The 26,569-nt window shown below is 38.8% G+C and overlaps 3 protein-coding genes across 4 annotated transcripts; all 3 read left to right on the top strand.

The window, feature by feature from the left end:
• The first annotated feature begins 1,120 nt into the window (after window positions 1-1,120).
• LOC116108351 (G2/mitotic-specific cyclin-2-like) lies at window positions 1,121-3,515 on the top strand. The gene is made up of 10 exons (XM_031394600.1): window positions 1,121-1,273; window positions 1,351-1,480; window positions 1,584-1,686; window positions 1,796-1,939; window positions 2,042-2,164; window positions 2,307-2,396; window positions 2,479-2,700; window positions 2,795-2,893; window positions 2,985-3,163; window positions 3,260-3,515. Exons 1-10 carry the CDS (start codon window positions 1,204-1,206, stop codon window positions 3,396-3,398), a joined length of 1,299 nt encoding a protein of 432 aa, XP_031250460.1. The 5' UTR covers window positions 1,121-1,203; the 3' UTR covers window positions 3,399-3,515.
• Window positions 3,516-4,145: 630 nt separating this feature from the next.
• On the top strand, window positions 4,146-6,710 carry LOC116108348 (G2/mitotic-specific cyclin-2-like). The gene is made up of 10 exons (XM_031394597.1): window positions 4,146-4,298; window positions 4,376-4,505; window positions 4,609-4,711; window positions 4,821-4,964; window positions 5,067-5,189; window positions 5,332-5,421; window positions 5,504-5,725; window positions 5,820-5,918; window positions 6,010-6,188; window positions 6,285-6,710. Exons 1-10 carry the CDS (start codon window positions 4,229-4,231, stop codon window positions 6,421-6,423), a joined length of 1,299 nt encoding a protein of 432 aa, XP_031250457.1. The 5' UTR covers window positions 4,146-4,228; the 3' UTR covers window positions 6,424-6,710.
• A 13,803-nt stretch (window positions 6,711-20,513) lies between these two features.
• On the top strand, window positions 20,514-23,317 carry LOC116108345 (sorcin-like). 2 transcript variants are annotated; one of them, XM_031394595.1, is made up of 10 exons: window positions 20,514-20,662; window positions 20,747-20,805; window positions 20,908-20,948; window positions 21,039-21,070; window positions 21,145-21,173; window positions 21,453-21,489; window positions 21,657-21,713; window positions 22,301-22,377; window positions 22,702-22,749; window positions 23,008-23,317. In XM_031394595.1, the coding sequence occupies exons 1-9, from the start codon at window positions 20,579-20,581 to the stop codon at window positions 22,724-22,726; spliced, it is 441 nt and encodes a 146-aa protein (XP_031250455.1). In that variant the 5' UTR covers window positions 20,514-20,578; the 3' UTR covers window positions 22,727-22,749; window positions 23,008-23,317. The 2 variants fall into 2 exon arrangements, with proteins under 2 accessions (XP_031250455.1, XP_031250454.1); XM_031394594.1 differs by having other exon boundaries at window positions 22,676-22,749.
• The last annotated feature ends 3,252 nt before the right edge of the window (window positions 23,318-26,569 follow it).

Below are 26,569 nucleotides of genomic sequence, written 5' to 3'. Positions count from 1 at the left end.
ATAGTGTAATTAATGTAAATTATTGAATAAGTTTAATTAAAACATGTACTTAATTAATAGTCCCACCTAAGGTTTTCTTTAACGATACTTTCTAACTCAAAAAGTTTTAAAATACTATTTTTCTATCCAATATTTTATATTCCGTTAATATTTAATATATATTTCACTTTCTTAGTTGACGTTTGACGAGTTACTAAAAACCAAAATAAAAACGATTTTATAGAATAGAAACCGACTAATCAAATAGTAGTGACTGATTAAATATTTATTATTAAAATAAGATAGAAATCAGTTAAGAACAAAAAACCATAGCTTTATGATAGTTAACAATAGACGAGAAATCAAGTGTTGGAGTGAGAAAGGTTTTATAGAAAGAAGACAGAAGATTTAAATAGTGGTGACAGAGAGAATTTTTATGGTAGGAATAGACATTGGGTAGTAACGAAATATTAACTTTTGGTAAAAAAATGATATTTTAAAACTTTTTGAGTAAGAATGTGTCATGAAGCCAATCCTTGGGTGGGAACTGGGAACAAGTCTGGTTTCCATAAAGATTTTACACATAATTCTAGAATATCTTGACAGATGAGAGGATCTGCCAAGAACTAATGGAGATAAATTATGATACATTAATAAGTTGGAAAAAAATAAAGGAATAAACGTTTTTTTAATTATGAAGATAATATATATGGTTTTAAATACAAAAAAATATAGTTAATTTAGAGATTTAAGTATTTTTCACATTTTAGTTATTAATTTAGAGACTAATGCAATAAATAAAAGATGGGAACAAGTACAATAAAGCATTTATAAGAAAGTGCTAAAAAATATATTTTAATAAAAATATTTTCAAAATTAATAATGTGTCAACGTCATGAAATGAAGAAGCTTCTAAGAAAGCATGATGGCTCCTTAGTGGAGAAGAGCTTAGATCCATGGGTTAAAAAGCCTTAGGCCCAACACCGTATGGGCCCAATATTTTAAAAACGGAACACGTCACACGCGCTGCGCTCTAGACCGTTTAACGGACCAACGTAACTTTTCAATTTCGTTCTCATCAACGGTCCTTATTTACTAGCCGTTATTTTCAAATAAAGAAAGAAACCAATTCTCTCAATCTCTCAGTTCTCTCTCTTGTTTTATCCGTGCCTTTTTTATGATCGTCAAATAGTCTTGTCATTTCTCTCATTCGTGTTCACGAGAATGAAAGAAATGGGTGGATCAAAGGGTCAGACTATGTGTCTCATTGCAGGAAGAGCTTCAGTTTTTCAAGGTATGCATATTCTTTTAATTTAGTGTGCTTTTGTTCAAATTTTTGTTTTTTACTCTTTTTTACTTTGTTTTTTGAAGATGGGTTGAAAATGGGAGGAGAGAAGAATGTGAAGGAGAGGGATCAAAATCAAAGAAGGCCATTAATTAGCGTGAACGTGAATCCCAACATAATGGGAGCTACCCTTTACTCTAATGTGGTCAACAAAGGGTGAGATTTGTTAATCTTTAGAATCTTTTTGGTTAATTTCTGGTTTGATTTTGAATCTTTTGTTTATTGTCATGTAATCGATCTGATATTGCATTATATTCAGGAAAGATGTAACTTGTGATAAGAACTCAGTTTTAGCACATAGGCCTAGTACAAGATTGGCTGAACAAGTGGTTAGCTACAAGCAACTCCAACATTTCCCTGAAGTACTATTTTCTACGTGGACCATCTATTAATTTTATACATGGATTAAGAATTTAAGATGATTAACATTTCCCTTAGGTATATTCATTGTTGGGTTGACTGTGTTATCAGGAGACTAAGAAGCCAATTACATTGGCAAAAGATTGTACAATCATAGATGCAGAGGACTGTGATGAGGTTGATGATGACAACAATGTTGGGGTACCAATGTGTGTGAGGCACACAGAGGCATTTCTTGACGAGATTGATAGAATGGTATGTGTGTTTGGTTAATCTTGCCTGGGATCTTGTCTAAAATATATATTTTTACGGCCAAAATAATATCATATATTAATACTATGTACTTAATGTTTCTAGGATGTTGATGAAATGGAGGATTTTGAGGACCTAATTATAGACATTGATGGCAGAGATTCACAAAATCCACTTGCAGTTGCTGAATATGTAGATGACATCTATGCTTATTACAGGAAAAGTGAGGTAAGTTTTGTTTAGCTATTAGATATTAAGCAATGTTGCAAAATGTAAACATTTAGCCCTTTGACAAATTGGGAGGAGTAACCCTTTTATAGAATATTGACCATTAATGATTGAAGTACTGAATTGTAGTCATTTTATGCAGATTTCTAGTTGCGTTTCTCCTGATTACATGGACAATCAAACTGACATTAATGAGAAAATGAGGGCTATACTCATTGATTGGCTCATAGAGGTATAGATAAAATAAATATGCTTTCTAGTTTCACTAGCACATATTAACTGAGGACTAATAGGCTTCATGCTATAATTAACAGGTTCACTACAAATTTGAACTCATGGATGAGACATTGTTCCTTACAATTAATATCATAGACAGATTTTTAGAGAAGCAATCAGTGGTCAGAAAGAAGCTTCAATTAGTTGGCATCACAGCTATGCTATTAGCATGCAAGTATGAGGAGGTTTCTGTCCCCATTGTGGAGGATTTTGTCCTGATATCAGATAAGGCTTACACAAGAAAAGAAGTTCTTGATATGGTAATTAATTTTCCCATTTCATGATTCTTTTTTAGTGAACTTTTCTGCTTTCCAATTTTTAACTATGATCTTGAATGTTCATTTTTTGTTATAGGAGAAACTAATGATGAACACTTTACAATTTGACATGTCTGTGCCAACCCCTTATGTGTTTATGAGGAGATTTCTCAAAGCAGCTCAATCTGACAAAAAGGTAGTAAAAGTTTTCTCAAGATTAAATTATCTAGGGCTTAAACTCTTTCATATTTAAAATTAGAGTCTGTTGTGCTTATGAATTGCGCCAGCTTGAGATTCTTTCCTTCTTCAACATTGAGCTATGCCTGGTGGAGTTTGAAATGCTCAAGTTCCCGCCATCTTTGCTCGCTGCTGCAGCAATTTACACAGCCCAGTGCAGCCTTTACCAGTTCAAGGAATGGACTAAAACAACCCGGTGGCATACCAACTACTCAGAAGATCAGCTCTTGTGAGTAGCTGTGTTTCACATTTTGTTTCTCAATACTCTCAATTTGACTCAAATTTAATACTAATGAAATGATATAATTTTCTTGTATGCCAAAAGGGAATGCTCAAAACTGATGGTTACTTTACACCAGAAGGCCGGGAAGGGGAAGCTAACTGGAGTATATAGGAAGTATTGCACAAGCAAGTTTGGCTATGCAGCAAAGACTGAACCTGCCCAGTTTCTCTTAGATAATTGACTGTAAAAACCACAACTTTGATGATTATGTCTCAGCGTGTTGTGTGTGGAGATGAGCAACAGAAGTTGCCTGTGATTACCTTTTGTTGCTTGTGCTTATTGTTCGTTTTTGTCAACTCTGAAACTCTATTGAGAGCCAATCCTTGGGTGGGAACTGGGAACAAGTCTGGTTTCCATAAAGATTTTACACATAATTCTAGAATATCTTGACAGATGAGAGGATCTGCCAAGAACTAATGGAGATAAATTATGATACATTAATAAGTTGGAAAAAAATAAAGGAATAAACGTTTTTTTAATTATGAAGATAATATATATGGTTTTAAATACAAAAAAATATAGTTAATTTAGAGATTTAAGTATTTTTCACATTTTAGTTATTAATTTAGAGACTAATGCAATAAATAAAAGATGGGAACAAGTACAATAAAGCATTTATAAGAAAGTGCTAAAAAATATATTTTAATAAAAATATTTTCAAAATTAATAATGTGTCAACGTCATGAAATGAAGAAGCTTCTAAGAAAGCATGATGGCTCCTTAGTGGAGAAGAGCTTAGATCCATGGGTTAAAAAGCCTTAGGCCCAACACCGTATGGGCCCAATATTTTAAAAACGGAACACGTCACACGCGCTGCGCTCTAGACCGTTTAACGGACCAACGTAACTTTTCAATTTCGTTCTCATCAACGGTCCTTATTTACTAGCCGTTATTTTCAAATAAAGAAAGAAACCAATTCTCTCAATCTCTCAGTTCTCTCTCTTGTTTTATCCGTGCCTTTTTTATGATCGTCAAATAGTCTTGTCATTTCTCTCATTCGTGTTCACGAGAATGAAAGAAATGGGTGGATCAAAGGGTCAGACTATGTGTCTCATTGCAGGAAGAGCTTCAGTTTTTCAAGGTATGCATATTCTTTTAATTTAGTGTGCTTTTGTTCAAATTTTTGTTTTTTACTCTTTTTTACTTTGTTTTTTGAAGATGGGTTGAAAATGGGAGGAGAGAAGAATGTGAAGGAGAGGGATCAAAATCAAAGAAGGCCATTAATTAGCGTGAACGTGAATCCCAACATAATGGGAGCTACCCTTTACTCTAATGTGGTCAACAAAGGGTGAGATTTGTTAATCTTTAGAATCTTTTTGGTTAATTTCTGGTTTGATTTTGAATCTTTTGTTTATTGTCATGTAATCGATCTGATATTGCATTATATTCAGGAAAGATGTAACTTGTGATAAGAACTCAGTTTTAGCACATAGGCCTAGTACAAGATTGGCTGAACAAGTGGTTAGCTACAAGCAACTCCAACATTTCCCTGAAGTACTATTTTCTACGTGGACCATCTATTAATTTTATACATGGATTAAGAATTTAAGATGATTAACATTTCCCTTAGGTATATTCATTGTTGGGTTGACTGTGTTATCAGGAGACTAAGAAGCCAATTACATTGGCAAAAGATTGTACAATCATAGATGCAGAGGACTGTGATGAGGTTGATGATGACAACAATGTTGGGGTACCAATGTGTGTGAGGCACACAGAGGCATTTCTTGACGAGATTGATAGAATGGTATGTGTGTTTGGTTAATCTTGCCTGGGATCTTGTCTAAAATATATATTTTTACGGCCAAAATAATATCATATATTAATACTATGTACTTAATGTTTCTAGGATGTTGATGAAATGGAGGATTTTGAGGACCTAATTATAGACATTGATGGCAGAGATTCACAAAATCCACTTGCAGTTGCTGAATATGTAGATGACATCTATGCTTATTACAGGAAAAGTGAGGTAAGTTTTGTTTAGCTATTAGATATTAAGCAATGTTGCAAAATGTAAACATTTAGCCCTTTGACAAATTGGGAGGAGTAACCCTTTTATAGAATATTGACCATTAATGATTGAAGTACTGAATTGTAGTCATTTTATGCAGATTTCTAGTTGCGTTTCTCCTGATTACATGGACAATCAAACTGACATTAATGAGAAAATGAGGGCTATACTCATTGATTGGCTCATAGAGGTATAGATAAAATAAATATGCTTTCTAGTTTCACTAGCACATATTAACTGAGGACTAATAGGCTTCATGCTATAATTAACAGGTTCACTACAAATTTGAACTCATGGATGAGACATTGTTCCTTACAATTAATATCATAGACAGATTTTTAGAGAAGCAATCAGTGGTCAGAAAGAAGCTTCAATTAGTTGGCATCACAGCTATGCTATTAGCATGCAAGTATGAGGAGGTTTCTGTCCCCATTGTGGAGGATTTTGTCCTGATATCAGATAAGGCTTACACAAGAAAAGAAGTTCTTGATATGGTAATTAATTTTCCCATTTCATGATTCTTTTTTAGTGAACTTTTCTGCTTTCCAATTTTTAACTATGATCTTGAATGTTCATTTTTTGTTATAGGAGAAACTAATGATGAACACTTTACAATTTGACATGTCTGTGCCAACCCCTTATGTGTTTATGAGGAGATTTCTCAAAGCAGCTCAATCTGACAAAAAGGTAGTAAAAGTTTTCTCAAGATTAAATTATCTAGGGCTTAAACTCTTTCATATTTAAAATTAGAGTCTGTTGTGCTTATGAATTGCGCCAGCTTGAGATTCTTTCCTTCTTCAACATTGAGCTATGCCTGGTGGAGTTTGAAATGCTCAAGTTCCCGCCATCTTTGCTCGCTGCTGCAGCAATTTACACAGCCCAGTGCAGCCTTTACCAGTTCAAGGAATGGACTAAAACAACCCGGTGGCATACCAACTACTCAGAAGATCAGCTCTTGTGAGTAGCTGTGTTTCACATTTTGTTTCTCAATACTCTCAATTTGACTCAAATTTAATACTAATGAAATGATATAATTTTCTTGTATGCCAAAAGGGAATGCTCAAAACTGATGGTTACTTTACACCAGAAGGCCGGGAAGGGGAAGCTAACTGGAGTATATAGGAAGTATTGCACAAGCAAGTTTGGCTATGCAGCAAAGACTGAACCTGCCCAGTTTCTCTTAGATAATTGACTGTAAAAACCACAACTTTGATGATTATGTCTCAGCGTGTTGTGTGTGGAGATGAGCAACAGAAGTTGCCTGTGATTACCTTTTGTTGCTTGTGCTTATTGTTCGTTTTTGTCAACTCTGAAACTCTCAGTGTGTTGTGTGTGGAGATTAGCAACAGAAGTTGCCTGTGATTACCTTTTGTTGCTTGTGCTCATTGTTCGTTTTTGTCAACTCTAAAACTCTCAGTGTGTTGTGTGTGGAGATAAGCAACAGAAGCTGCCTGTTGCTTGTGTTTATCATTCGTTTTGTCAACTCTGAAACTATGTGAATCTAGTGCTATGATTTGTATTCAAATCATACTTAGAAGTTGTTGATGCTAGATTTTGACACCAATTATTCGCACGTGCAAAATGTTAAGCAGACTTAGAAATTACACGTGAATTGGGAATGGAAATAAAGAAATAAAGGAAGATGATTTTTAAAGTGGTTCGGATGCTCAAAGCGAATCCTACGTCCACTGTCTTTTTACAGAAGAAAGGTTACAATCAGGTTGCAAGTAGCGATCAGATAAGAAATACAGAAAGAGAGAAAAAGTGTTTATATTATCATTAGCCGAATCCGGATAAAGAGAAGGGAGCTCTCTATTTATAGTAAGAGGTTCCTAGGCAATGTTACGGGTCTGTTACGAGCAATGATTACGGGTCCACTGTCTTTTTATAGAAGAAAAGTTACAATTAGGTCTCAAGTAGTGATCAGATAAGAAATACAGAGAGGGAGAAAAAGTGTTTATAGTATCATAAGCCGAATCCGGATGAAGAGAGAAGAGCTCTCTATTTATAGTAAGAGGTTCCTGGGCATGATTACGAGTCTGTTAATGGGCAGGTACTGTACAATTCCTATCTTGCTTCCTATTGTCTGGCTGTGCAATAGGTATCCTTAAATCGCATAGGGATCGGGCAAGTGGATGACTCCCAGCCATTCACTAGCCATACCCTTACCTGCCAAGTTGATGACAGTCTTACTCCTTTTGTCCTTGGATGACGTGGTAGCGCCTGGACGGCACAATGCCTTCCTAAACTCTGATTAATCCTTACTAACGTGAGTCTACGTCAGCCCTAATTTTTTAGGCATAACAGAAGCCTCCCAGTTCTTAAGGTTCAAGGCTTGAACTTTGAAAACTTCATGATTATGCCATGATTTGACTCGTTCCGAGGATCGCTCGCTCAAACTGTTGATAGAGATCGGCCAAGGTAACGCGAAGCACACGACTTAACTTGACCAATGAACTGCATGGAGGTCGCGATGCAAAGCTTCGCGAGTTGCACAAGCGACCTGATGTGATCGTCCCCTAAAGGTTCAGCAACCTAGGATCAGATCCTGCTTAGTGCTATACCAACGTGCTTGGAACTTTGCCCATCGTTCGCGACCTGAGAACACTTAAGAGTATTTTTGCCGAAAATTAGAAGTCACTTTGCTTCGAGCCTAGTACACAGAGAAGAGTGTTTCACTCGAATGACCTTTTCAGAAGTTATCTGTTGCACCTGACAGTTGGCCTGGTCAATAAAGTAATATTTATCTAATAGACGTGTTTTTATGCAATAAGTGTCAACCATGAGCATTAAATGCAAGCCATGCTAAAACAACATTCTCTTTTAAGGAATTAAATACGGATGAGGGCGCATTTAATGTGGTGAACATAACCATGCCGATGTTTGGTATTTTCAATGGAGGGAAACGTCGATTGATCTTTACGAAGCATGCAAGTCACTCTTCGCGAGTATTGGTGACACGTGGTCGCATCCAATGGTTGGAAACGCACCCCGCCCAAACGTCGCTTGCGAAGGAAACCAGGCGCAGCCTTTTTCCCTATAAAACCCTAAGCCTACCTCAGAATTTTCACAGAGTTTGAATCTTTAGAGAGAAGAATAGAGTTTCCACACTCAAGAAACAAGTTCATCCGTCTTCCAGTTGATGCAATCTCGCCGTTATGACAGAGCATTAATTCCCAGCAACCAAGAGGTAAGGAAAACTTTTCCCTTTCTTTCTTTCATTCTTGTTAAAAGCTTGGTTCTTTAATGACAATGGTGGACTTAAACGCCTGGTAAACTTTTATGATGCACATTCTGAGGTGGTGTTAAAAAAGGAAACACCCTCAAGAATCGAAAACCTAGGGCATAAATCCTTGAGAACTAGTTCCCGAGGACGTTTAAGGTTTTTAGGAGTTAAGGAGGGAAAATTAGGGTTTTTCTTACTCTTTTAAGTCATCGTACGACACACTGTACGGAGACTGAGTCACCTCTACATGTCGCACCTTTTCAGACTTTTGGAGTGATGGATGCTTTAGATATGCGATCAACCGAAGGAACCAGTTCGCAGCCTCTAAGCACCTCGACAAGCCCCGCACAGGCCGTGCTATCAACAACCATTGCAGATGAGATTCAGAAAGCGGTAGACCAGTTTGCGATCAACATAAACGTCTACCAGCATAGATCACACTCTGCTCAAGACCCTCTAGAGGGAACAACTATGATCTTGGAGGCAATCTTTAAATGAGGGGTGACGATGCCTTTTCACCCCTTTATCAGATCGATCCTCGACTACTTTGAGGTCGCACAGTTCCAACTGACACCCAACTCGTACATGATTATGATTGCTATGTATATTGCATGCCGCAAACACGAACTCGACGAGTTAACATCACTAGAACTTGCATGCGCCTACATACTAAAGAAAAGCAAGGACAAGGATTCCTTCTATCTCTCGAAGCAACCCACGATCGACGGAGGGATATTTGGTTACCCCATCAACGTTGGGGCTTATGACACTAAATAATTCTTCTTCGAGTATGACAGTGTCTGTAAATTTAGGAAGCCGAGTAGGTTTTTCCCTTTTTAATTTCCAAACTGACCATCCCTTCATTTAACTCTTTTTTGGTAGTTAAGACTAATGGTTTTTTTTTAGAGAACAAGACGACCAAGTTGTCGACTCTAGCAGATTTCAAACGCATCGAAGTGTTTGGTCTCTTACCCGATCAGAGTCACGACGCAAAACTGCTCATGACCACTACCAATCTGCGAAAGTACATATTTTTTTATCCTTGAGGCATCTCTAGAAGCTCCAGCTCGTAAGTATCTTTGTAACCAAAAGATCTTTTAGCCTTATGCCAAAGATGATTTTTTACTAACACCTTTTCATGGCATGCAGTGACTATACGACCAAGGGTTCTGAGGCCACCAACAAGGGTCAAGGGGTTTGTGTTCCCCCAGGTCAACCCGATCGAGGTGACCCCAGCGTCATCCCCATAGAAGGGCTGCGGATCGACGTCGAAAGGCGACCACCCACGGAGCGATGTGAAGAAGCTCCCCAGCCTGTGACTATTTGTACCACGAAGCAGAAAACCATGGGCCAGAAAACCAAGAAGAGGAAATAGCTGGTTGTCGAAGAGGAAACGAAGTCGGAACTAGAGGGTTTCGAGGTGCTACTGGAGAGAACTCAGCCCTACACCGTTGCTATTTCGGGAGTACCCCCGATGGGCCATCCTATCAATTCGGCGACCCCCGGGAGCTCGCGCTAGGGAGCGGGGGTGACCACGGTTGCCCATAGAAGAGCAGGCAAGTAACGGGTTGAGGATGCACCTGCCCCTTCAAGGCCAAACCTGTCCTTGCTGGATTCCTTAGGGCAACTACCGGAGCATTTGCAACTTGTGATGTACTCCTTACTCGAATGCCAGCTTGCCAAGGCCTTCGAGGAGTTCGTGGCCTTACGACCAGCCGACCTGGTGACTACTGCACTCTAACTGCACAGTCAGGTAAAACGGCCTGTTCCCTTTGGGAACCTTCTTAGCTTTTATGATTTTGAGAAAAGGAAACTGACTTTTGTCTCTTTGCCTATGCAATCCCTACTCGCCCTGACTATGGCCCAACAAAAGATCGACATGGACTCTGTCGAAAATCTCCATGAACCGAAGGAGGAGAATGTCAAGCTAAAGCAAGACCTCGCGACTATGGATGCGGAAGCCAAAACGTCTCACACCTAGGCGGAACAGTACCTAGCAGAGAGAGATTCTACACTTTGGGCTATGGACTTTCAGAAGGTCGAGCTCGAGAAGAAGGACGGGGACAATAAGGAGCTCAAATGGATAGTGGAAAGACTCACTAAAGAGTTGAGCGAGCGAGAGAAAGAGTTGAGGGTGAGCACCGATTGTGCGAAGGCGGTGGAAGAGAGTTGGGCTCAGTTGTGGGAGAACTCTGAGAGGCAGAAGAGGGCGATGGAGGCAGACCTCGAGTTGTCTTAGGGGCGAGTTGATTCACTAACCGAACAGATGAAGTAACAAAACCTCGAGCTAGAGAGGTTGACTGATCATTGGGCAATACAAGCCATTTACAGCCTACGGTTGAGGAACCCAAAGATGGGCATCTCTGACCTTCCAGACGAATACCAGTCCATCCTTGTCTCCATGCTTGAGACTGAAGTGGCCAAGCAACGGGAACAGTAGGGACCTCCCTTAGAAGATGATCAGTCGAACATCTCCGAAGATTAGGTGGATGATCCGAAGGCTGACAATCGTCCAGAGGATCAGGAGGTTGCACCCGACGAGCCTGGAAATGAAGACAACTGATTGTCCTTTTTTTTGTCTGTCATTGTAGTTCTCCCAGCTTTTTATCTTTCAATAACTCTTGGTCGCTTTCTTATACATATTCTTTTCTTTTATAATACATAAAAGGAACTCTTGGTTACTTGCGATATCACTTTTATAATTTAAGCACTTCACAGGACAAATATAACTTTTCCAACTACTGAACTAACAAAATGTTATAAAGAACAAGATCATTAACAAAAGACTTGAGATAATGACACAAGTTTTCCTTTGAGAAGAAGCAGAACAATCTTATTCATAATACTTACAAGGATAATTTTACAAGTTCAGAGGAAAAAATCAAAGCTGCAAGCGAGTTCAGCATTACTGATAATAGAGGTGAAGATGTTCAACATTCTAAGCTCGCGGTACTTTGGAACCATTTAACCTTTTAAGGTGATACCTCCCAGGTCGTATTGCCTTTGTGATGCGGTATGGACCCTCCCAGTTGTGTTTCAATAGCTCTGTGCTCAAATCCCTTGTACCGAAAAGGACTTCCTTTAGAACCAGGTCGCCAACCTAAAAGTCTCTTCTCCTAACCTTGGAGTCGAAGAATATTTTTGCCCGTTGCTGGTAGGAAGCTATCCTTAATCGAGCTTTGTCATGGTGTTCTTCAACCAAGTCCAAACTAGCACGTAAGAGTATTTCATTGTTTGCCTCGTTAAAAAATTCTCTCCGAAGTGAGCCAATTCCTACTTCCACTAGAATCATCGCCTTGTAGCCTCATGCCAACAAGAAGGGTGTTTCTGAAAGTAGAGGTTTTCAGAGTTGTCTTATATGCCCATAGGACCTCTGGGAGTCATCGGCCCAATTGCCTTTGCTGCGCCAAGCTTGGCCTTCAATGTGCGCTTAATAGTCTTGTTGACAACTTCAACTTTACCATTGACTTGCGGCCTTGCTACTGAGGCAAACTTTTTATGAATCCCCAGCTCGTCGCAAAACTATTTGAATTCCTCATTGTCAAATTACTTCACATTATCAGAGATGAGTGTATGAGGAATCCCATAGCGACACACTACATTCTAGAAGACGAAGTCTTTGAGTTTTTTGGTAGTGATCGTGGCCAAAGGCTCAGCTTCGACCCACTTAGTGAAATAATTCATTGCGACCACTGCGTACTTGATGCCCCCTTTACCGGTTGGCATGGGCCTGATGAGATCAATTCCCCACATAGAAAATTGCCAAGGATTGGTCATTATCGTCAGCTGGTGGGAAGGAGCTAGCGGAATATTTGCAAATCTCTACCACTTATCACACTTCTTCACAAAGTTGAAGGGGCTCTCGTGAAGTATGGGCCAATAATATCCTTGACGGATAATCTTATTGGCGAAAGGTCGTGTGGCAGTATGATTACCGTAGATTCCCTCATGTATCTCTCTCATGATGTAGTCTACTTTATCATCGGTTACACATTAGAGGAGGGGAGTGCTAAACCCTCTCTTGTACAGTTGGTTCCTGAGTAGTGTGTATCGAGTAGCTCTAGTTCACAGGATTTTTGTCTCAGCTTTTTCGCTGGGCAAGGTCTTATCTTGGAGATACTAAATAATTGGAGTCATCCAGGAAGCAGATTCCATCATAGCTACGGCTTGCTCAAGCGAGCTGATGCTGAGAATCTCAATGTGCCAAACCGGGATGTTGTCGAGGATGTCAGAGTCTAGTGAGGAGGTTATCTTTGCCAAAACATTCGCATAGAGTTATTATCCCTCTAGATTTGACTGATCATATAATGCTTGAAAGGCTCGAGTGCGGCCTTAGCTTTCCTCAAATAGCTAATCATGTTCTCTTCTTTGGCTTGATATTCTCTAAGGATCTTATTAAAAATAAGCTAGAAGTCGCTATAGATGTCGATTATTTTCGACCCCATTTCTCTTGCTAGTCGTAGACCAGTAAGTAGTGCTTCATATTCGACCTCGTTATTAGTAGCTCTAAATCCGAACTTGAGGATCCCGTGAATCCGAGTCCCTTTGGGATTAAGGAGTAGAAGACTAGCTTCGAATCTTCTTCTATTTGAGGACCCATCAACATAGAGGCTCTAAGTCGATAAGTTCTAAATAGTTTCCTGGATGTCTTTGCTGGCTGGCAGTTTGGGTTCCCGATTTAGCTGATAAGAGAACTCCGAAATAAAATCAGCAACAGCTTGCCCTTTGACTGCTGTCTTCGGTCTGTAATGCATATCAAATTGGATTAGTTTCATAGCCCATTTAAGCAACTTACCCGAAACTTCTGCCTCTGAAGAACTTGCTTGAGTGGGTAGCTGGTCAGAACATGGATGGTATGAGCATGGAAATATGGTCGCAGTCTCCTAAAAGCGATTAGCAGGGCATAGGCTAATCGTTTCATTTCTGGATATCGTGTTTCGACATCCAGTGGTCGCTTGCTTGTGTAATACACTGGCCACTAAACTGTACCTTCTTCTCGGATGAGGACTATGCTGATCGCATATTGAGAGACTGTAACGCCCACGTTGAGGTACGTCTTTGATTTATGTTTATTTTGCCCTTAATGTGGTAAATTGGTGCTTGGCTAAGTTTGTATGTTGATATGGTTGTGTGAATGCCTTGAATTTGTTGAAGTCTTGGCGAATTTTGGAAATGCAGACTTCGCCGCGTCGATGTAGGCTCTCTATTTTTTCGCCTGGGCGACGAGCTGGCTGATTTTCCTTGTGAAGTTTCTAGAGAATTTTTCATAGGGGTGAAGTGATAATTCTACCCCTAATTAGCAGGAAAAGTAGAGAGTGAAATGCAAGGAAATTTCATGGCAAATATTTTAGAATAGGGGTGAATTTGTAAAGAATGAAAGGGCAAGGATGGAATTTTCAAGAAAGTGTAAGGGCAAAATGGGAAAGAGTGTTTATGTATATGAGCTAAAAAGGGTTTAGCCTTAGAAACCTCCCCATTCTCTACACCTCCTACACTTCTACTACTCTCAATTTCTCTCATCTTTTCATCCATTTGCTAAAGGAAATTGAGGGCTTTTGGTTGGATTCTTATAAGGATTTGATCCTAAGCATAAGAGGTAAGGATTCTTGTTCTAGACATAAGATTAAGTTGCGTGAATGTTGAATTCTTATTAAGTTTATGCTTAGGGTTTAAGAGAAGGAACAAGTCTAACAAGATAAAGAGTTTCTTGTGGAACTACTCAAGCCAAAAGTAAGTAAATCCAACCCAAGCTAAGATTTAAGCAATCAACTAATTTGATATGCATGTATGTGCTTATAAGTTGAATTTGATTGGTGAGAATGTGACTATTGATGAGTAAATGACTCTTGATGAGTAGATTTGAGCCATGAGAAGTAGAGTTGAGATTGTGGTAACCAAATGAAGTTTGGTTGCATGTAGAAAGAAATTAAGTAGAATATTTGAAGTGTTTTTCTTGGCCATGTTTAGATTTATTGTGGAGGAGTTTTGCTCCATGAATGGATGGTTAAAGAAAGAAGTAGAGATGTATCAAAAATAGAATTAAAGCATGCATGCATGATGTTTGATTAAATGCCTAAGAGAAGCTTATGCATAAGTAGAGAAAGTTATTTTTTGTGCAACATAGCATAATTGCATTTAAGAAAGAATGAGCCATCCATGTGCATATACTTACATACGCATGAGAACCTAAAGAAAGAATAAAGAATTCATAAGAATAAGAATAAAGAAAAAGAAAGAAAAGCACTAAAGAATTAAAGAAAGAAAAAGTGTTAAAGAAGAGAAAAGAATAGGTTGTTGCGATGGGGAACCCGTGAGTGCTAAGAAGAAGAAATTCCCACATACACGCCATCTTAATTGAGTGGCACAAGAAGAAGAAGAATTTGTACGACTCGTAAGAGTGTATGTGGATGAGGGTTGTACTAAGAAGAATTCCTACATGCACGTCACCTTAATTGAGTGGCCCAAGAAGAAAGAAAGAATCTATACGATCCGCAAGACTGCATGTAGATGAGGACTGTACTCACTCACATAGCCAGGGTTCCGAATCCATGCATCAACCGAGTCTGATTGGCAAAGAAAAGAAACAGTAAGAATAAGAATAAGAAAAGAAAGAATAAGAATGGGAAAGCTTGAACAAGCAAAGAAAAGAAAAGAAAAGGAAAACAAGAGAGAGAAAAGAAAAAAAAAAAAAAAGAACTTGAACAAGCAAGAAAAGAAAGAAAAGAAAAGAATAGAAAGAAAAGAAAAGAATAAGAAATCGAAAAGAAGAAAAAAAATGCATTTTTTATGCATTATTGCATATGCATTTCATTCATGCATATTACCATGACTTCTCTCATGGCTAGAAAGAAATAGAAAGAAAGAACATAGAGAAAGAAAGAAACAGAGAGAATTAGAAAGAAAGAAAGAGCAATGAAAATTAGAAACAGAGAAAGAACTAAGAATGAAGTAGAAGAGGATTAGGTAAGGAAAGAACCAAAGAAGAAGTTGCAGGAAGAGAAGAGATAAAGGATTTACTTACTTAGCATTTTTGTGCTCACCTTGTTGTTTTTCCATGTTTTGCAGGACATAGCTGAGCAGCGGTCGGAAGGATGTGGGCAAGCAGAGAGAAATGGCATTTCTGTCCACCATTGTAAAAGCTTATAGATATGTTATTTTGCTATGTACAGAATAATAAATGTTTAGTAAAGAAAATTTTTGGGCCCATCTATTTTTCATTTTCTATAAATATACTTTTATCATAGTATATGTCTCTAAGTATACTAGTAGAAAGAAGTTATTACAGAGAAAGACAGGTAGATGAATAAGATTTCCCTGGGAAGAGGCTTGGATAGGAGAGATGGCTTTCCGAGATGTTCTTTTATGCTTTGGAAAGCCCGCTCACATTTTGGAGTCCATTCAAACCTCTTGTTGGCCCTTAGTGTATTCAAGAACGATAAGCAATGATCTGTTGCTCCTAATATAAAGCGACTAAGAGTCGTTATCCTTCAATTTAAGCTCTGAACTTGCTTCCTATTCGTGGTACTTTTCATATCCAATAGAGCTTGGATCTTTTCGGGGTTGATCTCGACCCCCCGGTGGTTAACCATATACCCTAGGAATTTCCCTGAGGATACCCTGAATGAACACTTTAAAGGATTAAGCTTCATTATGTACCTTCGGAGTATGTCAAACATCTTGGCGAGATGTGCTATATGATCTGAAGCAACATGCGACTTAACCAACATGTCATCGACATAGACTTCCATGGATTTCCCGATCTGCTCGGAAAACATACGGTTAACCAAACGTTGGTAGGTTGCCCCAACGTTCTTCAGACCGAAGGGCGTGACCTTATAATAGTACAGTCCCCAATCTGTAATGAACGAGGTATGCTTCTTGTTAGGCTCATACATTTGGATTTGGTTATACCCTAAGTAGGCATCCATAAAGCTTAATAGGTTGTGCCCAAAGGTGGTGTCGACGAGCTGATCGATCCTAGGCAAAGGGAAACTGTCCTTCGGACATGATTTGTTGAGATCAAAGAAATTAACACAAGTTTTCCACTTGCCGTTAGGTTTTTTCACCAACACCGGATTGGCGACCCAACTAGGGTAATGGGCTTCCCGAATGAACCCGTTTGAGAGGAGCTTATCCACCTCAACTTTAAGAGCAGCGTAGCGCTTCGGGTCCATGGCTCTTCTTTTTTGGAGAACTGGTTGATTGCGCTGCCAACGTTGAGTGCATGACATATTATGTTTGAGCTGATCCCAACCATATCAGCATGAGTCCATGCAAAAATGTAGATATTTTGTTTAAAGAAGCTTGTTAAATCTGCAGTGAGCTAAGGGCTGAGATTACGCCTGATCCTCAACACTCGCGTTGGCTCATTCTAGTTGACAGATACTCCGACAAAGACTCAATCGGCCCACTGTGGGAATACTTCTCTTGGGCAGGAGGATCTATGCAATCTTCCATTGGACCTAGCTACGGCTAGATCTTGGTAATCACCATTGCCTGCTCAGGAATGCCCACTAGCTTTCCATTCCTTTTACATGCTATCTGCACTACCCTTACATAGCAGTCGCGAGATTCGCTTTAAGACCCTTTCATTTCTCCGCACCCAGTTAGTGTAAGAAACTTCATTTTCAAATGATAGATGGAGGTGATGGCCTTGAAGCTTCGTAGTAGATGTCGTCCCAGAATTCCATTAAAGGAGGACAGACAATCTATTACCAAGAACTCCGTCATCTTGGTCACTTCATTGGTCTCACCCAAAGTGACAGGAAGTGCGATCGTTCCCCTAGGAATCAGATGATCCCTAGTAAAACCATAGAGAGGGATAAAGGCAGGCTTCAGATTTGCCTCATCCAATTGCATTTTTTTGAAAGCTCACTGAAATAGGATGTTCATAGCGTTGCCATTGTCCACCAGCATTCTGTGGACTTCGCACCAACCTATTTTAGGCACGATGACGAGTGCATCCTCATAGGGATGATGCAATCGCATCGCGTCTTTCTCTGAGAAGGTAATCTCTTCTTCCCTGCGAACCTTAGCGGGTCGCGGCGCTGTGCTCATCACACTTACGGGGTCATGACGAGCTTCCCAAGCGTACCTTTCCTAGGCACCTCGAGAATTCCCTGCGATGTGTGGTCCTCCAAAGATGATCCCCACACAGTAGAGACCCTTACGACCACAACGCTTCTTCCCTTGTTTCTTTTGATCCTTCTCCCGAACCGGACCATCAACATACTCCTTGAAGTGCCCCTGCTTGATGAGGTCTTCAATTGCTTGCTTGAGAGTCCGACACTCATCGATCTGGTGTCTATTATCCCAATGATAGCAGTAATATTTCTTGTTATTTCTCACTGAAGAGGGATTGCTCATGGGCATCGGCTCTCTGAACAGGATGGCTTCTTATGACTTATCTAGAATAGCCAATACTGACGCATTCAAAGGAATATACTGATTCTTGTCGCGATTGCAATGAGGAACTTGGGCATAGGATTTCTTGGGCTCAAACCGCTGCTTCTTTCCCGTCCGCTGATCGTTATTAGCCTATCTACGATTAGCTTTTCTATTACCCTCCCCCCGGTCATGAGCACTAGTCAAAAGGCCGGGGTCATGGCAATTGAGAGCGGCCACAGAATTCTCAATTCTGAGGTACTTCTTCGTGAGATCGTAGAAGCGAGTGACGGAAATGTCATCCTCGGATTGTAGCTTTTTCCACAGGTCGGTCTGCAGGCAAACTCCCGTAATAATGAGAGTTCGAACAGACTCTTCAGGTGTATTAGCCACCTTGTGCAGCTTCTTGTGGAACCTGTCAATGTAAGATTAGAGGGATTCATTCTTCTCTTACCGTATGTTGCTCAAATAGCTCAACGACATTGAGAACTTCCTATTTGCCTAGAAGTGCCTCAAGAATAACGAGCTCATCTACTGCCACGAGTTAATAAGTCTTGGCAGAAGCGATCTAAACCAGCGCTTGGCGTGGGCAGTCCGGGTCACTGCCAAACAGTGACACTTGGCCAAGTTGGAAACTTAGTAAAGCTTCTTAAGGTCGTTAAACTCATAGAGGTGATCTGTGGATCAGAATTCCCATCGAATGCTCACATATCGGGCATTCTAAATCTTGACGGGAGAGAAACAGCTAACACTACTGGGGATAAGGGATATGCCTTAACGACCTGCCCACACTCATTTTTTTGAGCTCTAAGCTGATCTAGAGCTCGTTGTAACTCCTCAATTTGAGGCAGCTCAGCTATCTGGGGATCACTTTTCGCAACGTGGATTCGACCCTCAAGATTACGGTTGAGGAAAGACCACAGATCGGACTCTTCCTTGCTTTGATCGAAGGCTCCGGCATATGTTGACACATACTAATTAAAGTCGTGTGAAGGCAATGAAAGGTTCAAGGAGTTAGCCCGACCTCTGCGGTGGTCAGAATCGACCCGCGTTTGCTGAGGATTTCCCTACCTTGCACTCTTGTGGGGGTGCCCATGCGATGTGGCGTGGGACAATTCATGATGCGACAAATCGCCAAGTCGCAAAGCCACAGGTATTCTACCTGTTTCACAACCAATATTCGCTGGTCCCTTGGAGCCCTTCGACCCACTATCTATCACCTGTTTTCCCTTGCCTTTTCGCACTGTAGTGCACGCGGTATGGGCCTTCGCTTGTTTCCATGCTTTAGCATGACCTACAGGCGTTTTTGGCGGTAACACTGCCTTGTCGGACTCGGGTGGTACGACCTGGTCCAAACGGTCTAACCTTCAGTTAACCATCTGGAGAGTATTGTTGAACCTCTTCTGGTAATCCATTACAGCTAGTCGAGATTGTGAGCTCGATGGAATGTCCGCTACGGCACTATGCTGAATCGAGGGCTCTTCAGGAGAAGTGTCATCCTATGCCGGGGGGATCTCCTCATTGCTGGGGCTAGCTCGCTCGGCTTCAAAACTGTGGGCTATTTGCTATCGAACATAATCGATCAATCAGAGATTCTTGATGAAGAGCGGATACTAAATCAGGCCCTCCTTCTAGCGTCAAACTGTTGATGCTGGATTTTGACACCAACTATTCGCACGTGCAAAGTACTAAGCGGACTTAGAAATTACACTTGAACTAGGAATGGAAATAAATAAATAAAGGAAGACGATTTTTAAAGTGGTTTGGATGCTTAAAGCGAATCCTACGTTCACTGTCTTTTTATAGAAGAAATGTTACAATCAGGTCGCAAGTAGCGATCAGAAAAGAAATACAGAGAAGGAGGGAGAGTGTTTATATTATCAGAAGCCGAATCCGGATGAAGAGAGGGGAGCTCTCTATTTATAGTAAGAGGTTCTTGGGCAATGATTACGGGTCTGTCAATGGGCAGGTACCGTATAGTTCCTACCTTGCTTCCTATTGGCTGACTATGCGGTAGGTATCCTTAAATCGCGTAGGGATCAGGCAAGTGGATGACTCCCAACCATTCACTAGCCATACCCTTACCTGCTAAGTTGATGACATCCTTACTCCTTTTGTCCTTGGACGACGTGGCAGCGCTTAGATGGCATAATGCCTTCCTGAAATCTAATTAATCCTTGTTGATATGAGTCTACATCAGCCTTAATTTTTTAGGCATAATAGAAGTAAACATGAATTTTAGATCAATTAGCATTATTGCAAGATGACCCTTCTGCAGAGAAGAAGCAAATGCACAGTTAAGAAAAAATTAAACCCATTCAAAGCATCAAGACAGCAAATAATAGCCAAATATTATCGCGCCACAAATTTCAAGAACATATCTTTCTTATGTTAACTTCGTTTAAATCAGCTCAAGATTGAAACAAAGAAATTATTTTACTAGATGATGTAATTTTAAAATTTTAATTGTCAAATATCATTTTAATATGCAAAGAGGGTATTGGGGTTCACAAACTAAAAACAAATAGAGGGTAAGTAAGGTATAATTTCAAAACTTAGGGGGTCTTTAAAGTAGTCTTAAACCTCAGAGATGTAAGTAAAATTGGTAAGAAAGGTATAATTTCAAAACTTAGGGGGTCTTTAAAGTAGTCTTAAACCTCAGAGATGTAAGTAAAATTTACTCCAAGGCTTAAGGTATAAATCACGTGGCGCGGTAACCGAGTCAACTCGAACGGAAATGGAGAACGCGGTGATTCTCAGAGAGTGGTACGACCGAGTTGACTCGGAGAAAACCGGCAACATCACAGCAGCTCAGCTCAAGGTTTCAATTCTCTTCCCTACTCTTTCAAATCCATTCAAAATATCCTTACAAATTTGACCAAAATACGAAACGTTTCACGATCAGTGCGCTTTGGCTGTTGGCAACCTCGATTTTCCCCTCTCCGTCGTCCAACAAATGATCAGGTCCGCTTTTTTTCATAAACGACGTCGAATTATGTTCTACGTTCGTGTATTGCCTTTGTACATGAATTTTTTATTTTTTATTTTATTTTTTTTTGTTTGCAGAATGTATGATTTTGATAAAAATGGTACCATGAGCTTTCAAGGTAATTCAATTTTGAATTTTTCGAATTTTTTTCTTTTTATAATTTTGTTAGATTTGATTTATACTCTTATTTATTTAATTTCAAATCCAGAGTTCGTGGAGCTTAACAAGTTCCTTCTCAAGGTTAGCACTTTCACTTAATCTAGTGTATTTAATATTATGTTATTAATTGTTATTTACTTAATTTTGATTTGCAGGTTCAACATGCCTTCTCAGACCTGGAGAAGTGAGTAACCCTGCACCGTTTCTGCTTAAAACAGGAGTTTATTAGTGAATTTATCGTTGCCATAATCGAAATTGTTATAAAATTGATAGATTTAAGCGACTTGAGAATAATTTGATGTCAAATAATGTTCATTGTAGAGTCCATTTTGCTCACTGTATGTTTAAATTTTTATGGAACTTGATTCCTGATTTATAAGCTGAATATCTTTCTCTTGTTCTAGTACTCTGCCAATTTGAGTATTGAGTACTTTCTCCTTGGTTTTTTAATTCAATGTTGCAGGAGTCGTGGATATCTTGTTCCTGATGACGTGTATAAGGTAGTTTCTGAGATGCTTTTTACTCTTTTTTTAGATGAAGAAATTATTAAGTCCCTACAGGGCATCATATTTTCAAGAATGCAATAATCCTCCATGAAGCTGAGTTTTTCATTTTAGTTTATTTTGTCCTTTTTCTTTTTGGTCACTGCCGAATTGTTTTATTACAGGCATTGGTGAAAATTGGTTTTTCCTTGGACTCTCCTGCTTTTTACACAGTTTGTGAGGTAAAGATAAACTTTTTAATTTAAAGTAGAAACAATTGTTTCTTTATAATAATTTAGAGGACCTGCTTTTGCATAAAATGTTAAAGAGTTCAGAGTTGGAAAATTGTGGCAAACTCTCACTCTTGTACTAAAGTTTGGATAATGTCATCTTTTTAGATGCTCAAGTAATACAGTGAGCTTGACAATTTGGAAGTACTGTTTTTTAAACTGATGGTATTGGATTTCAAATTATTGAATGTATGACCTAAAACAAGCTTTAGTACTTATTCAAAAGAGTGAGACTTCTCTTTGAACCGGCATGGCATACTTTTGTTAACTTACTTGACGTTGTACTGCATTTGTGCTGTTGTTTTGCTAATTAGTTTTTCAGAATGATTCAACTCGTCTTATGAGATCTTTTCTTTGATCAGCATTCCATTGGTCTCTTATTTAAAATGTTTCAAAGAGAACAATTAAAATGTTTTAGGTCTTTCCTTGTTTGAATCATTATATTGTATGTTGATGGATAAATTGTTTATTCGCACTTGTAAGATAAGAACCATTATGTTGCAGTTGAACTTTCTGATTGATTCCCTTTAATTGTTCAGAGTTTTGATCAAAAAAAGAATGGAAGACTTCGCCTGGATGACTTCATATCTCTTTGTATATTTTTGCAGTCTGCACGGTATGTATCCCTAAAAACTTATATGTAAGTGTTGCATATTCTAGATGGAGTGATCAAGAGTGGTAATTGACTGGAACGTTTTGGCAAAAGTGCCCAAATGATCCAAACATGCAATACTAACAAACACATGCATGCTTACTGTAGTAATTCACATTCCTAGAAATGCTTGACCTGAAGTGAAACAGATCACCTTTGAAATGTAGCTCTTGTACCATTTCAGTAATAAACTCCAAAATTTATTTAATTTCAATCTTCTAATTGGGAGGCTGCTTACTTTTTCTAGTTCTGATTGTCGCAGAAATCTGTTTAATTCATTTGATACAGCCAAGCAAGGCAGAGTGACTCTTGATCTCAACCAGTTTATCTTCTGCAGTGAGTATACTAATTCAAGATGACGACAAAATATTTAGTATCAGATATTCCATAGCTTTTTAATTTTATGCAAAAATGGAAAAACAAAAACTGAAGTTAATTGAAATATTATTTTATTAGTCATTAGTTGGTCTTTTAACTGTTAGTAAATCAATCATAGAGTAAACTCATCTTGTACTGGAATCCAGTCCTTTGGTACCTCAAGAAATACATGCATTGCCTGATAATATATATTAACGTCGTTTTCTTCTTGTGCAGCTGCAAATTGTAGAATATGAAACCAAGTTCATACTACCGGGGAAACATGACTTTCAACTGCCTCTGTACATCATAGGTCCTAGTTCTCATCTTCTTATGATTGTTATGTTGCTGGGTAACGTGAAACGCTCATCTTTCATTAGCATTCCAGTAGAACCCTATTTAAGTATGATAATATGTTGTTCATAATGTAAACAATTTTTTCCAGACTATGTGTTGATTTGTTTGTGTGATAATGGAGAATTATTCTCCAAATGTGTGATGGAAGAGTTTCTGCAGATTGAGTGTATTTGAATTTTTTTTTGGTTGATGATAATGTTTATTTAAGAAAATATGTAAAAACAGCCACTTTTATGTTTGGAATATTAATTGATTGAACCAAAAATAGAAGGGTTAAACAATATTAACCACCTTTTCCAAACCCTAAACTATAGTTGCCATTAAGATTCCAATATTACCCTCTTACAAAAATCATTCACTCACTTCCTCTCTTTCTTTTAACTTTCTCTTATAATCAAGTTCTTAACAAATTGAAGCGTTAATTTCAACATTAATTAGTTGTTTCCATAAGATTGAAGTCAAAGAAACCTGACAAATTGATTGGAAGAGTTGAAATTTTGGTTTAGAAAGTAAGGGTAATTGGAGTTCGGTTTAAGGTTGGATTGAAGTTAATCTATTTGTTTAGAGAGTTTCTTTGATAAAATAAATTATTATATTAGGTTATTATTTCTTGTCGTTGTGTTAAAAAATTAAAATGACCACAATTTGAGATTTCTGTGTTTAAGACGAACCAAAGATTCACATAAAACTACATAGTTCACATAAAGTATGCGAAATGTGAGTTAGCCTACGCAAATTGTTTAGAGTTCGAAAGTGGCACAATTCATGTACGTGAAGTGCTAAAGGGCAATGTTTTAAAATCTGAACTAGATCGGCCAATTCGACTGGAACTGGCCCCTTCTTCGGTTCGGGTTTCCTCCAACCCGGTTTTAGTCATTGGTCCAGATTGATTGAATCGATGGAACACTACTGAACCACCGGGTCAGAGAACCACCTCTGCGTCGCCACTTGAGAGAGACGTCCCACGTTTCTTCTTCACGTTGCGCACCACGTGATTGCGACCAACTGCACCTCACCCATTCCGCCACCCACAAACACACCCGAACCCCATCACCTTAGCCATCCCACACACCTCCAACACCACCCTTATAGTCCTCTCAACTGATCAAGCCGCCACACCCACCCCTCGCAATCACCAACATGTTCTTGATTGTTGGGAGTTTACTATGTTTTGTTTTTTGTTTTTGTTTTTTTTTTTTTTTTTTGGGAGTTTTGGATTGATCTGGATTGGAGTTTTGTTGTGGCAAATGATGGTGTTTTGTGGTGGATTAAGGTTTTCGTAGTGGTCTGGTGGTGGTTTGTCTGACGTTGGACTGATCTGGGGTGGATTGCAATTGCAGGGGCTAGGGTTTCCTGGCCAAACCATAGGGGTAGGTTTTCTAGATTTCAAAACCTACAAGGGCTAATGGTAATTTCTCAGGGGTATGTCTATTAAGTTTCATATTTGTTGGATACCCTGGTATCACCGGTCTGACCTGACCCCTTGACAAGCATTGCTAAAGAGTTGGAAGAGTATAAAAAGGGTATATGTTAAAATATATGACTAATTTTTGTTTAGGGTTGTGAGAGGCGGTAATTTTTATTTTAACCCCAAAATTTGGTTAATTTTTTAATGCCCCATTATGTGTTCTCACACATTTATATTTCGAAACTTTTGGGCGACAAAAGAATAAGCAAGAGTAAAAGAATATAGTGAAATTCACGTACATACATAGATGAAGAAGTAAAATCGATGTGTATTATTTACATTCCTTTGATCCAAGGCTCCTACCTTCTAGGAGTTGCCGATGGTAAAATCAAGGGTGTAATTACAACATTTGATCCTAAATCTTTTGACGGATCCAAAAAAATTTGTTTAGAGTAGACCAAAATAAAAACTAATTACATATTAATATTTTTGTGTATTATTATTTTTGTTAGGGTGAACCAAAATCTAAAAATTATATATATTAGTATTTTTTAAAATAAAATTGAGGGCCACCCAAAAATAGGCTGGAGCCGCCCCTGCTTGTAGGGTTGCTGATAATCAGCCTTATTTAAATGCAATTACAAACACAAACACAAACATAACATATATACATCACGACACAATGTTTTTTCACTTCTCTGCCCATTTGAAGCAATTGATACGACTGCTGTCTACCCTTACCAAACACACCTCATGATCCATTGCAGTCCAGCTACATTTTACGCAAGCATCCCTATTCTCGTCGAACAGATTGAAGCGCTGAGCAGGGCTATGCGGCCATGAAAATATGCAGTCTAATATTGTACCTCCAAATACATTTAGCGGCATGTCAATATAAAGGGCATTCATTCCAGGAACCCACTGGGGACCAGTTCTGAAGTTCCTGGTACTGCAATTCATCCAAAGCATTCTCCCTTTTGTATGATTATTGAGTACATCTATATGTACTATCCCATCTGCAGGATAACTCTCTACTTTGGTGTAAAGGCTTAGATCTTGCCAGATGACCTGAAGGGTTACCAAGAAAAGAAGAGTTGTGATCACAGGCTTCATTGTGGGTGAGTTTTGTGTCGTACTGTATTGTATTGTATGTTGAGGATGCGTTTATGGAGAAAGAGCTGAGAGCTGGGTGTATTTATGGTTTCTGGTTTTACCATATTTATTAGTTGGTTTAAGTTTTTATGTTCTTTTTATAGTATTTTGTTTGTTTATATTGTTTAGGAAGTTACCTAGAATCCATTTTAAAATAATATTATCGAATTAAGATTTTATTTAATTAAATTTTATAAAAAAAGATTATTACTTTATTCATAAAAACAAGGTTAATTTCGTTAACAATAAAGATTTGCTTACAACTCAATTTTATAAACTTTCTCTCACAACTACGATGAGACAATTTGCAATTGATCAGTTTGCAATTGGACAGACAAGACCTATTGCGAGCAAGTAGGACCCATTTGCAGTTGACTAATTACAAGCTGTCATGTCGAGGTTGTGAGAGAACGTTTGTGAGATTAGATTGTAAGTGTAGTATTGCCCACTATTTTAAAACCTGACCCCGCCTAGTCGGTTTAATCAGGACTTGGGAGCTTCACCAGGTTGGGTTAACATTTTCTCTATTCATCCAAAACCCTAGAATTTTGGATGATGATCAGCGAACAATTGAAGGTCGTGATATTGGGGCTTTTGAAGAGAAAGTGCCAATGAGTGCAACGGTGGCGACAGAGTTGATTTCTGGTGAGTGAATCGACTAGAAATCGAAAAAAAAAAAACGACGACAACAACGGGCAATTGGTGAGGCTAACGAGGGCGGGGTGAGGTAGGTTTTGGTTAGGAGGAAGAGAGGAGTATTTTCAGGGTGATGAGGAAGGTTGTCGACGCTAGTGTCGGTGAGATCTGCCCGAAATCGAACTCATTTTGGTCAGATCTTAGGTAGATTTTCTGGGCAATAAACTCAAGGGATGATTGAGATTA

This window comes from Pistacia vera, unplaced genomic scaffold (assembly GCF_008641045.1).
Source record: "Pistacia vera cultivar Batoury unplaced genomic scaffold, PisVer_v2 Contig562, whole genome shotgun sequence".
NCBI lineage: Eukaryota > Viridiplantae > Streptophyta > Magnoliopsida > Sapindales > Anacardiaceae > Pistacia > Pistacia vera.
Note: the sequence above shows the minus strand (reverse complement) of the source record. Positions and strands in the feature narration are given on the sequence as shown.